The sequence below is a fragment of the Cicer arietinum genome, chromosome 3 (genome assembly GCF_000331145.2).
Source record: "Cicer arietinum cultivar CDC Frontier isolate Library 1 chromosome 3, Cicar.CDCFrontier_v2.0, whole genome shotgun sequence".
NCBI classification, from domain to species: domain Eukaryota; kingdom Viridiplantae; phylum Streptophyta; class Magnoliopsida; order Fabales; family Fabaceae; genus Cicer; species Cicer arietinum.
The window spans coordinates 19,863,835-19,877,618 of NC_021162.2; the positions used below are offsets into that span (position 1 = coordinate 19,863,835).

Consider the following 13,784-nt stretch of genomic DNA (forward strand, 5'->3'; position numbering starts at 1 on the left):
TTCATGTTATATAAAAGGATCAATTATTCTTAGAATAAGCAATACTTAATTAAGTTTCACCTCTTGTAACCCAACCCTGTAGTGACTATTTTGCCTTAACGACTTGTAGGTTTTTCAAGTTGGAAGTTGAGAATACTTGACTTGTAGTGCCTCAACGGTCTATAAGTTTTAGGCTGGAAGTTGAGAAAACTGACTTGTAGGATTAGGTGTTGTCATTAAGGTTCTAAATTAGTGGATAAATCATTTTGTGTGAGAGGACTAAACATAGATGCCACATTGGTAGTAAACTAGTTTAAATTTTGGTGTTTTTCCCTCTTCCCTGATACTTTGTTTTATTGTTGCCTTTGTTATGTTATATTTGTTTTATTGTTGCCTCTATCTACTCAACACTTGTTTGAGATTGATTTTCAGCAGAAAACTCAGTAAAAAAGATCCTTGAATCTAGCTAAAGAGAACTAGAGTTTTTGCTTGATTGAAGAGCTTTGATTTCTCAAGTATGTTTGTTTAAATGATTAATTAGTTGCACTTGAAACTCTTGTTGTTATCTTGACATTGAGGTTGCTTTTATAGGCATGATGAAGGTTGATGACAACTCATGTAGCCATTAATAATCCTGTTGTTTAGATTGATCTTTTAACAAACAAGAGTTCTATTTTATCAAGAACGTTCTTGTTTTATAACCTGAACATTCTTCGTTTCTGTTTTGAGTGAGTATTGTTCCTGCTTTATCCTTGTTTTCCTATATGTACTTTATTTCATAAACCATCAATCTGGAGATTGATCTTGTTTATGGTTCTTGATGTTGTTTTGCTTCTTTTAAACTTTTGTGCTTTATCATGATTATGAGTTTCCTTGATATTTAATTCACTTAAGATCTAAATTGATCCATTTCATTTTTATCTTTAAAACCAATAATCTAGAATGATCTTGTATAAAAAGACTAAAACTTTCACAAACCAGAATAATTTTGGTTTGGTTAGACTGATGTTGTCAAAAACCAGAATGATCTTGGTTTTATCCAGATTGTTGTTCTTATGAACCTGAATGATCTTGTATATACCAGAATGATCTTGTATGTACCATAATGATCTTGTATATACTAAAATGATCTTGTGTTGTTATATATAATTACCTATCTTCGAATAGTTTACTCAAAAACACAAGTAAATAGCAACACAATTTAGAATCATAATTAGAAATTAATTAACTTTGTTTGATTATCTTCAAAATATTAATTTGGGATTTTGTCTTAACAAAAGTATTGTTAAAAATGTTGATATGATGATAACAAAAATTAATATGTCATGGCATGCTTAATTGAATATATGGTCTAAGTATTGTTGGACAACGATTGTTGATGATTATTATTATGTCTTGTGTGTTATGTGTTGCATTCATATAGTATGGTTTGTTGGGGGTTGGGTCGTGATAAAATAGGATCTCGGCAATTGATGAGACCTTGGAGTCATTATCAATAGAAGAATCATACGTAAAGGCGAGATACCTTTCTAGGACGTTCAATTTAATACTAGATTACTCTAACTAGACACTTTTGTAGTTTTGTTCCTAGTGTAGCAAGTGGTTTATCTACCTATATCAACTCAGAGATAGATGTATCCAATATGAAGTAGTAATTGATCACTAGGATGCTTATCGCATTATCATGTATTTGTTAATATTATTGTCTCTTATATGTTATGATGTTAAAAGTGCATTTGATTTACCTTACTTTGCTTGATTATGTATTGAGAATGACGACTCACATTTGTTGGTTTTCCCTATAGCTTATGAAGGGGTAAACACGAGAAATGGGGGTTGAATTGTGTTTGTCAAAGTTGATAATTTTTTGCTAATTTGATGAAGGTTGGTTGGTTTTTATGAATTATTTAAGCAACTAGATTCAGAAGCAGCAGACAATGAAAGCATAAATAATTTGACACATATATTTATTCTGGTTCACCACTAACTTGGCTACATCCAGTCCCCTTATTCGGAAGATAGGTTTTAAACCACTAATTCAAATACATTGAATTACAAAGAACCTGATCCTCAAAGCCAGTCTTCCCAAACAACTTGACAACCCCATACTTTTGAGGAACTAACCACCTTGGCCCTAAAAGCGAAGTATTCTCCTAACAACCTAACAACCCCAGATTGAAGAAGGAATTAAACCACTATCGGGTTGGATACAAAAGATTGGAACTTTAAGTGTTTGCTTCTAGCAAAGCTGATAATAATAATAACTCTCACACTCTAAAAAAAGAACACACATAAAATATTTCTAACCTTAACAAGTGTTTCTCTCTTTGAACTGTAAGATACATTTGGAATTTTGAGTTTGAGTTTGAGTTCTTCTACTATTTTCTGCTTTTCAATGCGATTCTTCTTCAGCCTTGAGTATCTTTTTATAGTTAAAATTTGGGCTTTAATTTAGTCCTTGTTTAATTTTGAATTGTATATTGCTTAGATTAAATTTGTAAATTCTTCAGATTGATTTTGTTTGTATTTTATTGTAGATAAATGTTGATGAAATCTTCTTCAAATGTTGATCAAATCTTTTTCAAATATTATTCAAATTTTGACTATATCTTCTTTTTAACTTTGTCAAAGATTATAAATATGAATCAAATCTTATTTTAGATTTTCATCAATTATAAATTTGAATAAAATTTTATTTTAGATTTTCTTCAATTATAAATTTGAAATAATTCTTACTTTATATTTTCTACAATTATAGATTTGAATCTATTGAGCCTATGTTGTTGACATTGCAATGGTGTTTTGTCTCTTACTTGACCAAGATATTAAGTTGTCACCTAAAAAGGTGCATTGCCACTGGTGCTCTTTCTCTCAAGTTTATCTCCAGCATAATCAGAATCACAATATCCACTAAGTTTGTGCCTTTAAGGTATCTGAGGATTCTCTTGACAGGAGTTACATGTGATTCCATAAGGTCAGCTTGAAATCTTCGACATACACTAAATATGATGACAGGTCTAGAAGCGGTAAGGTAAAGTAGGGATCCTGTCATTCCTCTATAGGGTTTTTGGACCACTTTTTCTCCTGAATAATCTTTTTCAACTGAACTAGCAGGGTGCATTGGTGTAGCCATATGTTTGCAATCACTCATCTTAAACTTTCTAAGAAGCTCTTTTGTATATTTAGTTTGATGAATGTATATACCTTTTTGACTTTGCTAAATTTTTATCCCTAAGAAGAACTTAAGTTCTCCCATCATACTCATTTGAAATTCAAGCTGCATCAATTTAGAAAATTCTTAGCAAAAAGTGTCATTAGTAGATCCAAAAATTTGAATAACAAAAAAGTCATCTCCTATTGATTTTCTAAATAGTGTATTATCAACATGTCCTCTTTTAAAAAAAAAAATTAAGTAAGAAGTTACTAAGTATATCATACCATACCCTAAGTGCTTATTTTAGACCATATAGAGATTTCCTAAGTTTAAAAACATGATTTGGAAATTAAGAACTTTCAAATCTTAAGGGTTGTTTAACATAGACTTATTCACTTATTTAACCATTTAGAAAAACATTTTTAACATCCATTTGAAATAATGCGATGGTATTATTTGCAGGAAAATAAAGTAGGATACAAATAGCTTCTAATCTGGATACTGGAGCAAATATCTCAGCGTAACTAATGTCCTCTTGTTGACTGTAGCCTTGTGCGACATGTCTTGCCTTGTTTTTGACCACTTTACCTTTTTCATTTAGCTTGTTTCTAGAAACCTACTTGGTTCCAATAATAATAATCTTTGGTCTAGGTACTAGATCCTAAACATCATTTCTTTTAAATTCATTTAACTCTTCTTGCATTGCAAGAATCCATCCATCATCTGTCAATGCTTCATCAATAGAGGTAGGCTCAATTGATGAGACTAAGCCAAATAAAGTGGTATCTTTTAATGATGATCTGGTCCTCAAAAGATCACTTGCACTTCCAATGATTAGAATTTCAAGATGAGATGACCTGTACTTCCATCTAGATCTTCCTTCTGATTTATCTTGACTGTTTTTGACCTGATCAGATATATCCTTTGAAGATTTATCATATTCTTCTTATTTGCTTGTATCATATGATTTTTCAAGTTCTTATGGTTTGTATGCATCCTCTAGTTTTGGTAAACCTGCAGTATCCTCAACTTGCTTTGACTTTTAAAGGTCAAGCTATTTTTCATATAACATAATATAAATAAGAAATTGAAGCATGAGACCAATACAACCAAAATATAAGTTTTGTTTTTTGTGGTTTCTGCTTGTTTCTGAAAACCAAACTTGTATGCTATTTCTGTTGAAGTGTTCAGATTGTCTGGATCTCCTTGTTCCTCTAAATTTTTAAGAACCTGCAAAATACTTATCTTGCTTTGATATTTAAGATTAAGCTTCTTGTTATCACAGTAAATATAATATCAAACAATAATTAAATTTAAAGAAAGATATAATATATGTACCAAAAGTTTAAGTTTCACTCTGAAAACCACCTTATTTCTTCTTTTCTGGTTTTTAAATTATGAATTTTCATATTATCTGATTAAAGGGTCTGGATGAAGGGATTTGAATTCCCACTCAGCTTTGTAGTTTTGATAGATTTCATTGGAGCGTTAAAAGAGTCTCATGATTCTGATTGTTAATCTAACACTTCTGTTTATGTTAATGTATCAGGTTACTCTGGTTATTTTGGAACTGATGGTAATTCTAATTCTTCTGGTAGTTCTGGTTCTGTTGATATGTGTGATTTATCTGCTAGTTTTGATTCTGTTGATACTCTAGATTTTTCTGATATTTCTGGTACATCATAGGCTTATGGTTCTGATAGGTACTAAGCTGATCAATCTTTCTTCCACCATAGTCAATTGTCTTCTGTTTATTAAGTCTTGGAACATAGACATTTTTCCCTTCATATATTACAAGCATCCATTGACCAAGCACAATGACTGGTGTTTCAATTTGGTTGCTTAGAACATCTGCAGCATAAACAATTTTATCCTTCGGTACCCAAATCTGGTTGGGTCCTGGTTAGTTATTTCTTAAAGGTTTCTTGTCTTTCAATGTGGTTAACATAAGACAAGATATTTTAGTGTGACCTTTCTTATAGTAAATAGTATATAAATAATCATAGGAAAGAAACTTAAGTTCAATTACTTTTTCTTCAAATCTTATTCCTCTTTTACCATTCCATCTAACACCATAAATCATATATGCATATTTGTTTCTTTCTATACCATTATAAATAAAATCTTTAAATACTTCTTTATGTTTATCATAGTTACATGTCGTATTTTCAATTGATGTTGAGCTATAATTACTTTTTAGAGTTAAATTTTCAGCCTTAAGTTCAGCAATAATAGTTTTCAGATTTGCATTCTCTATTTTTAGTTCAGTAATATCAGTTTTCAGAGTTGCATTTTCTGTTTTATGTGCAAAAATATCAATTTTCATAATTGTGTTTTCTGTTTTAAGTTCAGTAATATCAGTTTTCAGAGTTGGATTTTTTGTTTTAAATTCAACACTTTGATTCTTTAACGCATCAACTTTTTCAGTTAGATTTTTATTTTCTTTCCTAAGTGTTTTCAGTTTTGAAGACAATATGTGATTCTTATTTAAAAAATAATTTATAGCAGTAATGAAATCAGATTGAGTAAATTCAGAAAATACCGCAATTTCTTCATTTGTTGATTCACTAAATCGAGACATGGTGAACCCTTGGATCTTTCCTCAAATCCTGTAAAATGCTCAACCTTGAGATCGAACTATGATGCCAATTGAAGGTGCAAACACGAGAAGGGGGTTGAATTGTGTTTGCCAAAGATGATAACTTTTTGCAAATTTGATGAAGGTTGATTGGTGTTTATGAATTACTTAAGCAATCAAATTCAAAAGCATCAAACAACGAAAGTATAAATAATTTGACACATATATTTATCCTGGTTCACCACTAACTTGGCGACATCCAGTCCCTTCATTCAGAAGGCTTTAATCCAATAATTCAAATACCTTGAATTACAAAGCACCTGACCCTCCAAGCCAGTCTTTCTAAACAGCCTGACAACCACAAACTTTTGAGGAACTAACCACCTTGACCCTACAAGGCAAGTCTTCTCCTAACAACCTGGTAACCGCAGATTGAAGAAGGAACTAAACCACTATCGGGTTGGATACAAAAGATTGAAACTTTAAGTGTTTTCTTCTAACACAGCTGACAATAACAATAACTCTCACACTATAAGAAAAGAATACTTAGAAAATATTTATAACCTTAACAAGTGTTTCTCTCTTTGAAATCTAAGATGAATTTGGAATTTTGAGCTTGAGTTCTTCTATTCTTTTATGCTTTTCGATGTTATTCTTCTTCAGCCTTGAGTATCTATTTATAGTTAAAATTTGGGTTTCAATTTAGTCCTTGTTTAATTCTGAATTGTATCTTGCTTAGATTTAATTTGTGAATTCTTTAGATTGATTCTATTCTTATTGTGTTTAGATTGAGTTTGTAAATTTTATAGATTGATTCTGTTTATATTTTGTTGTAGATAAATCTTCATCAAATCTTGTTCAAATATTATTCAAATCTGACTATATCTTCTTTTCAACTTGGTCAAAGATTATAAATATGAATATAATTTTATTTTAGACTTTCATCAATTGTAAATTTGAATAAAATCTTATTTTAGATTTTCTTCAATTATAAATTTTAATTAAATCTTAGTTTAGATTTTCTTCAATTATAAATTTGAATCAAATCTTATTTTAGATGTTCTTCAATTATAAATTTGAATAAAATCTTATTTTAGATTTTCTTCAAATACATGAATCTTCTTTCATATTCTTTGAAGTCCAATATATTGTTCTTATAAAATACTTTTTTTATCATCAAAACTTTAAGTATAAAATCAACTTGGTTCCAAGAGCTTACACACTATATGTGTGGGTAGATGATGAGATCACAACGGATAAAGTAATCATCAATTAAGAAGAGATGGAGTAATTGACATACCATTAGTGCAGTATACAATAGTTTAATTTATATTAAATGTCGACATTGTTAATCGACCAATACATTTGGGATTGTATACTAATGTGATAATTTTGAGATTGAGCTTTTTCGATTTTGTTATTTTCACAAGCTTTCAAATTATGACATCTCTATACTTGAGTATGTTTTATTATGGGTCAATTTTACTCGAATTTTTATTATCTTCGCATTTTAAAACATCTTTCGGATAAAGGGTGTCACATGGCCTCATGATGACTTGGTGGACATATGTGATGGTGAGGGAAAAAGAAGTTAGGGTTCGTTCCCTAGATTTTCATACTTCAGTTTCATTTCACTCACGTGGAGGTATACATTGATAAGGAATTTGTGATTAGGTCTATCCACTTTAAGACACCCCGTTTAACAATATTATCATTGTTATTAATCTAATCTTTTTAATTAATTAAAGAGATTATTTTCTATGCACTCTAAATGTAATAAGTTGTTTACATCGTCAATTTTTTAGTCTATCATAACCAATCATATTAAAGTAAAAGTCAAATATTTTTATTAATTCGACGATTCTGATTAGCTAATTAATAGTGAAAAATATCTTTACAATGTTGGTATATATAAATTATATATAAATTAATTCCTTATTTAATTAATAACATGAAATTTGATTTGAAATTTAAAGTTAGTACTCTCTCTTCGTCTTAAAATAATTGAATAATTTGATAATCTCACATAAATTAAAAAATATATATAAATTAAAGAGAGAGTACAACTTTTATCAAATTATACTTATTAGATATTGGTGTATTATCAATATTTAAAATGCATAGTAAAAAATATTGCATTAAAAATAATGTAAATAGTGTTAATTAAAGTAAAAATAATGTATTGAAAAGGAGAAGTCATTTTACTAACTTACCTATCTTAATTATGAGTATATTTCTCAAATGTATAATAATTATTATATTAAAAAAAACAATGATTTTAGGAACCTATCTATTTTAATTTTTAGATATTTTTCACTATTATTAATAGTGGTGTTCATAGTGCAAATACTACGCTGGACTATATTAATGATTTGGTTCAATTTTTAAAAATCACTTTCAAATTAAATTCAATGTAATTCTGAATCGGTTTGAAACTGATTTATAAATATAAAATTTTTGCAAAAGAATTTCAAGTTTTTTTAATAAATTTTTTTTGAAAATAAATTTCAGAAAAATGATTTTTTTGATAAAAATAATTTTCATAAAAAAGTTTCAAAAATAATTTAATTTTTTTCAAAAATAAATTTCAAATTAAAAAAAAACTTAATTAAAGTTTTGTTAAACTAATTTTAAATTAATTTAATTAACTTATTCGTTTTAAATTTGTCGTGTAATTTATAAACTATCGAATGAATTTAGATTTTTTTAGTGTAATATAATTTAATTTATCAGTATAGTATAATTATTAACCCTATTGCACACCCGTAATTATTAATGTATAATCATTATCGAAGGATATGGTAGAGAATATAGAAAAGCGACATGATTGGGCAATCCCAGTCCCAGTCAGCGAATTCAGAAGTATCTGGAACCAACTAGAAGCAGAAAACGTGTAATCGCTGCTCTCATACTATTCGTCCCAATTTCCCATTCCCACGGAACCAAACCAAAAGATCTTTCTAGAATCCCAAATATTCAAAACCAACACTCCATTATATAAACACCTTTTCAACTTCTCTACCCTCCATTCTAAAAACAATAACTTCTTTACCCTCACAATTCTCTTCATTTTTCACGTTTCTCTCTTCTCTTCGCTACACTAAAACAAGAAACCCTAGAACCTTTCTACAACAAATCAACAATGGCCGGAAAAGGAGAAGGTCCTGCAATCGGTATCGATCTCGGAACAACGTACTCTTGCGTCGGAGTATGGCAGCATGATCGTGTCGAAATCATCGCCAACGATCAAGGAAACCGTACGACGCCGTCTTATGTAGGGTTTACGGATACTGAGAGGTTGATCGGTGATGCTGCTAAGAATCAAGTCGCCATGAATCCTGTTAATACCGTCTTTGGTATGATTTGTATCCTGCACCGTTATTTATTAATTTATTTGTTTATGTATCGTAATTTTTTAATAATGTAGTAAGTTTCTACGTTTCTAGTTGTTGGTTGATTTTCAGTTTTTTATTGTAATTTGCATTTTGTTATTTTATTATTATCTACATTGTCGTTAAATTAAATAAGTCAATATGAAATATTTATTTATATATTACTCCTAATAAATTTATAGGTTTTTATTTGCTGGTTGATTTTAATTTGTATATTTATTTTATTTTGCAGTTTGTGTTTTCATTATTATCTATATCGTTGTTATCTGCATTGTTGTTATCTGCATTGTTGTTATCTACATTTCTGTTTAATTAAATAAGGAAATTCGAAATATGAAAATTATAATATGTATTTTTGACAGAATGAACATTAAAATATTATGAAATGCTATTTTACCTTTATATTAGATACTGAGGTTTGGAATGGTTTGGTATCTGAGAATGTATGTGACATGACATCACATGCTTAGTTTGTAGTGATTTATTATTTATTTTATTGTGATTATTTTATAGTGTCATGCAAAAGTTTGGTTTTACATCTTTCTATTTATTTTTAAAGTTATATGTAATATAATGACATTAATTGGTTTATTGAGGTTTGTTTTCTTATTGGTTTTTTGAATGTTTATGTTGACACAGATGCGAAGCGTTTGATTGGAAGGAGAATTTCTGATGCTTCTGTTCAGAGTGACATGAAACTATGGCCATTCAAGGTTATTCCCGGTCCTGCTGACAAGCCAATGATTGTAGTTAACTACAAAGGTGAGGACAAGCAATTTGCTGCGGAAGAGATTTCCTCTATGGTTCTCACAAAGATGCGGGAGATCGCCGAGGCTTATCTTGGTTCCACCGTGAAGAATGCTGTTGTTACAGTTCCTGCTTATTTCAATGATTCTCAGCGTCAAGCCACAAAGGATGCTGGTGTTATTGCTGGTCTTAATGTCATGCGTATTATCAATGAACCCACTGCTGCTGCTATTGCTTATGGACTTGATAAGAAGGCTACAAGTGTTGGTGAAAAGAATGTGTTGATTTTTGATCTTGGTGGTGGTACTTTTGATGTTTCTCTTCTTACTATTGAAGAGGGTATCTTTGAAGTTAAAGCCACTGCTGGTGATACTCATCTTGGTGGTGAAGATTTTGATAACAGAATGGTTAACCATTTTGTTCAAGAGTTTAAGAGGAAGAATAAGAAGGATATTAGTGGGAACCCTAGGGCACTTAGGAGATTGAGAACTGCTTGTGAGAGAGCAAAGAGGACTCTTTCATCTACTGCACAGACCACCATTGAAATTGATTCTCTTTATGAAGGTGTTGATTTTTACACTACAATCACTCGTGCAAGGTTTGAGGAACTCAACATGGATCTCTTCAGGAAGTGTATGGAGCCTGTAGAGAAGTGTTTGAGAGATGCAAAGATGGATAAGAGCACAGTTCATGATGTTGTTCTTGTTGGTGGTTCTACTAGGATTCCAAAAGTTCAGCAATTGTTGCAGGATTTCTTCAATGGAAAGGAACTTTGCAAGAGCATCAACCCTGATGAAGCTGTTGCTTATGGAGCTGCTGTTCAAGCAGCTATATTGAGCGGTGAAGGCAATGAAAAGGTTCAAGATTTGTTGCTTTTGGATGTTACTCCATTGTCTCAAGGTTTGGAAACTGCTGGTGGTGTCATGACTGTATTGATTCCAAGAAACACTACAATTCCAACCAAGAAGGAACAAGTTTTCTCTACTTACTCCGACAATCAACCTGGTGTCTTGATCCAAGTCTACGAGGGTGAAAGAGCAAGAACAAGAGACAATAACTTGTTGGGAAAATTCGAGCTTTCGGGCATTCCTCCGGCTCCTCGTGGCGTTCCTCAAATCACTGTCTGCTTTGACATTGATGCTAATGGTATCTTGAATGTCTCTGCTGAGGACAAGACAACCGGACAGAAGAACAAGATCACAATTACTAATGATAAAGGTAGACTCTCAAAAGACGAGATTGAGAAGATGGTGCAAGAAGCAGAGAAATACAAGGCTGAAGACGAGGAACACAAGAAGAAGGTGGATGCAAAGAATGCTTTGGAAAACTATGCTTACAACATGAGGAACACAATTAAAGATGAGAAAATTGGTTCAAAGCTTTCACCTGAAGACAAGAAGAAGATTGATGATGCAATTGAAGCTTCTATTCAGTGGTTGGATAGTAACCAATTGGCAGAGGCTGATGAGTTTGAAGATAAGATGAAGGAACTTGAGGGTCTTTGTAATCCAATCATTGCAAAGATGTACCAAGGTGGTGGTGCTCCTGATATGGCTGGTGGTATGAATGATGATGTTCCTCCATCTGGGTCTAGTGGTGCTGGCCCCAAAATTGAAGAAGTCGATTAAATTAGATCTTTCTGTTTAATTAGATGTGACCCTTTTGTTTTATAAAATTGGCCAGTGTTTTGGTTTTTTTTTTTTTTTTTCTTCTTTTGATATGGTGATGATTATAGGGTTATTTTGTTACCTTTTTGAGTAACAACTGGATGGAAAGTTATGTAATATGTATAAGAATTCTTTTTTGGCAATGGAAGGAAGCAATTTACTGGCTAATTCTCGATCCCTTTAGTATAGTTTTACCGATTTTCGACGTAGATTTATAACTCTACTGTTTTTCTAATAGCATTTACGAAATATAAAAATTGCCAATTTCTACCTTTTATTTTTAAAATCTCAATCACTACTTTTTATTTTTTTTGACAAAAGCCCCACTTGCTACTTTTTGCAATTATTGACATTGTACCGAACATTGAATCTGTTGTTATTTATTTATTTTATTATATTTTTTGGTAAATGGTAAAGAAAATTGATATTTGGCAGTTTAATCGGGTGATTTATCTTTTAATCACATGATGACTTGTTTTTTTTATTTCGTCTTTGGTCATATTCAAATTGTTGTACCAGCATTAGTTGCAAATTGTTGGTTAGATATTACTAGTCTTTAAATATAGGAGTTTATAAATAAAATTACAAAAATTAAAAAGTTTAAAAAAGGAAAAGAAAAAAATCATAAATCTTTTCTATTGTTTGGTTTCTCATAAATAATTAGAAAAGTGATAAAAAAACATTAACCTATTGCTAATCTTAAATGGAATATGCAATCATTCAAGATCCTACTATAAATTTATCAATAACCTTAGTCTATTTTCATTGAAGTTTATGATCTAATATATGTTAAACTTAAATTACGTCATATTAAATAGATAATATCGACTATTTGTAAGAAGTCTATTAGATGAAAATGTCAATTTATGCCATCCAAAAAGGCTTTTAAATTTAACATGTCAAATTATTTAAGTAAATATAAATAATTAATATTTTATCATTATTATTATAATATATTTTGTACCTCTTGTTAAATCACATACTTGCAAATATTTTTGAAGCATTTTCAATAATTTAAACATATTTTTTGAAAATAGTAATTTAAATATATTAAATTAGATAAATATTTGTCATTTAAATTAAGAATTAAGAATCAAAACATAGAAAACTCTTTGTATCTAATTGCATTTTTTGATCTCATTTCTCTTAATAGTAGTGATTCTAATTTTATTTTATTTTATAATTTATTATTAGATGATGCGAAACACAATAGGAATGAGTTGCATATGTTTATGGTAGATTTTGAAAAACCTTATGGTTCAATGAAATGAGGTGAATTATAGAATGTGTTAGGATGGTTAAGGCATTTGTTTTGGGGTCTCCGTCAATGCGATCCCTTATTTCCTTTTCTCTTCCTTATACAACACTATGAATGATGTATGCTTCTATTCGGAACGAGTTGTTTGTCGGTTATGATGTTGGAAGTAAGGATCAATGCTATGTGTCATGTTTGCAGACGACATTGTGATTATGGGAATGAAGAGTTCGTCAAATGTGATTGCTATTAAGTCCATTCTTTTGATGTTTGAATTAATGTCGGATTTTAATTTTCATAAGAGTCTCTTAGAGGAAACTAATGTGTTTGAACCTTGTTTAGCCGAAGAGGCATATTTATTATATTGTAAGGTGAATCACACTCCTTTTAAATATTTAAGAATGTCTACTGGGGATAATTCTAGGAGGTTGACGTTTTGGAAGCCTACGATCGATAGTATTTGTATCCGACTTTCTGGGTGGAGAAATCATAATCTTTCAATGGGGGTTCAACTTTTCTCATTAACGTTCTTCTGTCTGTGTTGTCAATGTACTTCCTTTCTTTCTTCAAAGTTGCGTCAGGTACTATTTTTAAAATTGAATATTTTTTTAATCTTTTTTATAGAGTGAGAATTCGAGAAAGATCCACTAGGTTAAAGTGGGGGTACGGGTGCACAATTTGAATTCTTTTTAATTTAGCTATGTTAGGAAAATAGTTTTGGAGGGTGAGAATGCGGGTTTTAGGTTAAAACTGTTGTGTCATAAGCAAGAGATTGTGAGATCAAAATCTAATTAAAGTACAAAAGATCCTACTTATTTTGATGATAACAAATTCAGTTTGTGGGAATAATTTTAGGCACTAACTTTTCATTTAAGTGTGCAGTTCCAAGACCATAGTTAATATGTAGGATATTGAATTTATCCTATGGTGATTGGTAAAAAAGACATGGAAAATTCCACAATCAAAGCTGGTGAAAAAGCGTCTATGAAGCACTGCCTCTGATGATACGAAG

General features: G+C 30.4%; 1 protein-coding gene across 1 annotated transcript; it reads left to right on the forward strand.

The window, feature by feature from the left end:
* The first annotated feature begins 8,649 nt into the window (after window positions 1–8,649).
* Window positions 8,650–11,685, forward strand: LOC101496061 (heat shock cognate 70 kDa protein 2-like). Its single transcript, XM_004492061.4, has 2 exons — window positions 8,650–9,067; window positions 9,743–11,685. The coding sequence occupies exons 1-2, from the start codon at window positions 8,854–8,856 to the stop codon at window positions 11,476–11,478; spliced, it is 1,950 nt and encodes a 649-aa protein (XP_004492118.1). The 5' UTR covers window positions 8,650–8,853; the 3' UTR covers window positions 11,479–11,685.
* Window positions 11,686–13,784: the final 2,099 nt, after the last annotated feature.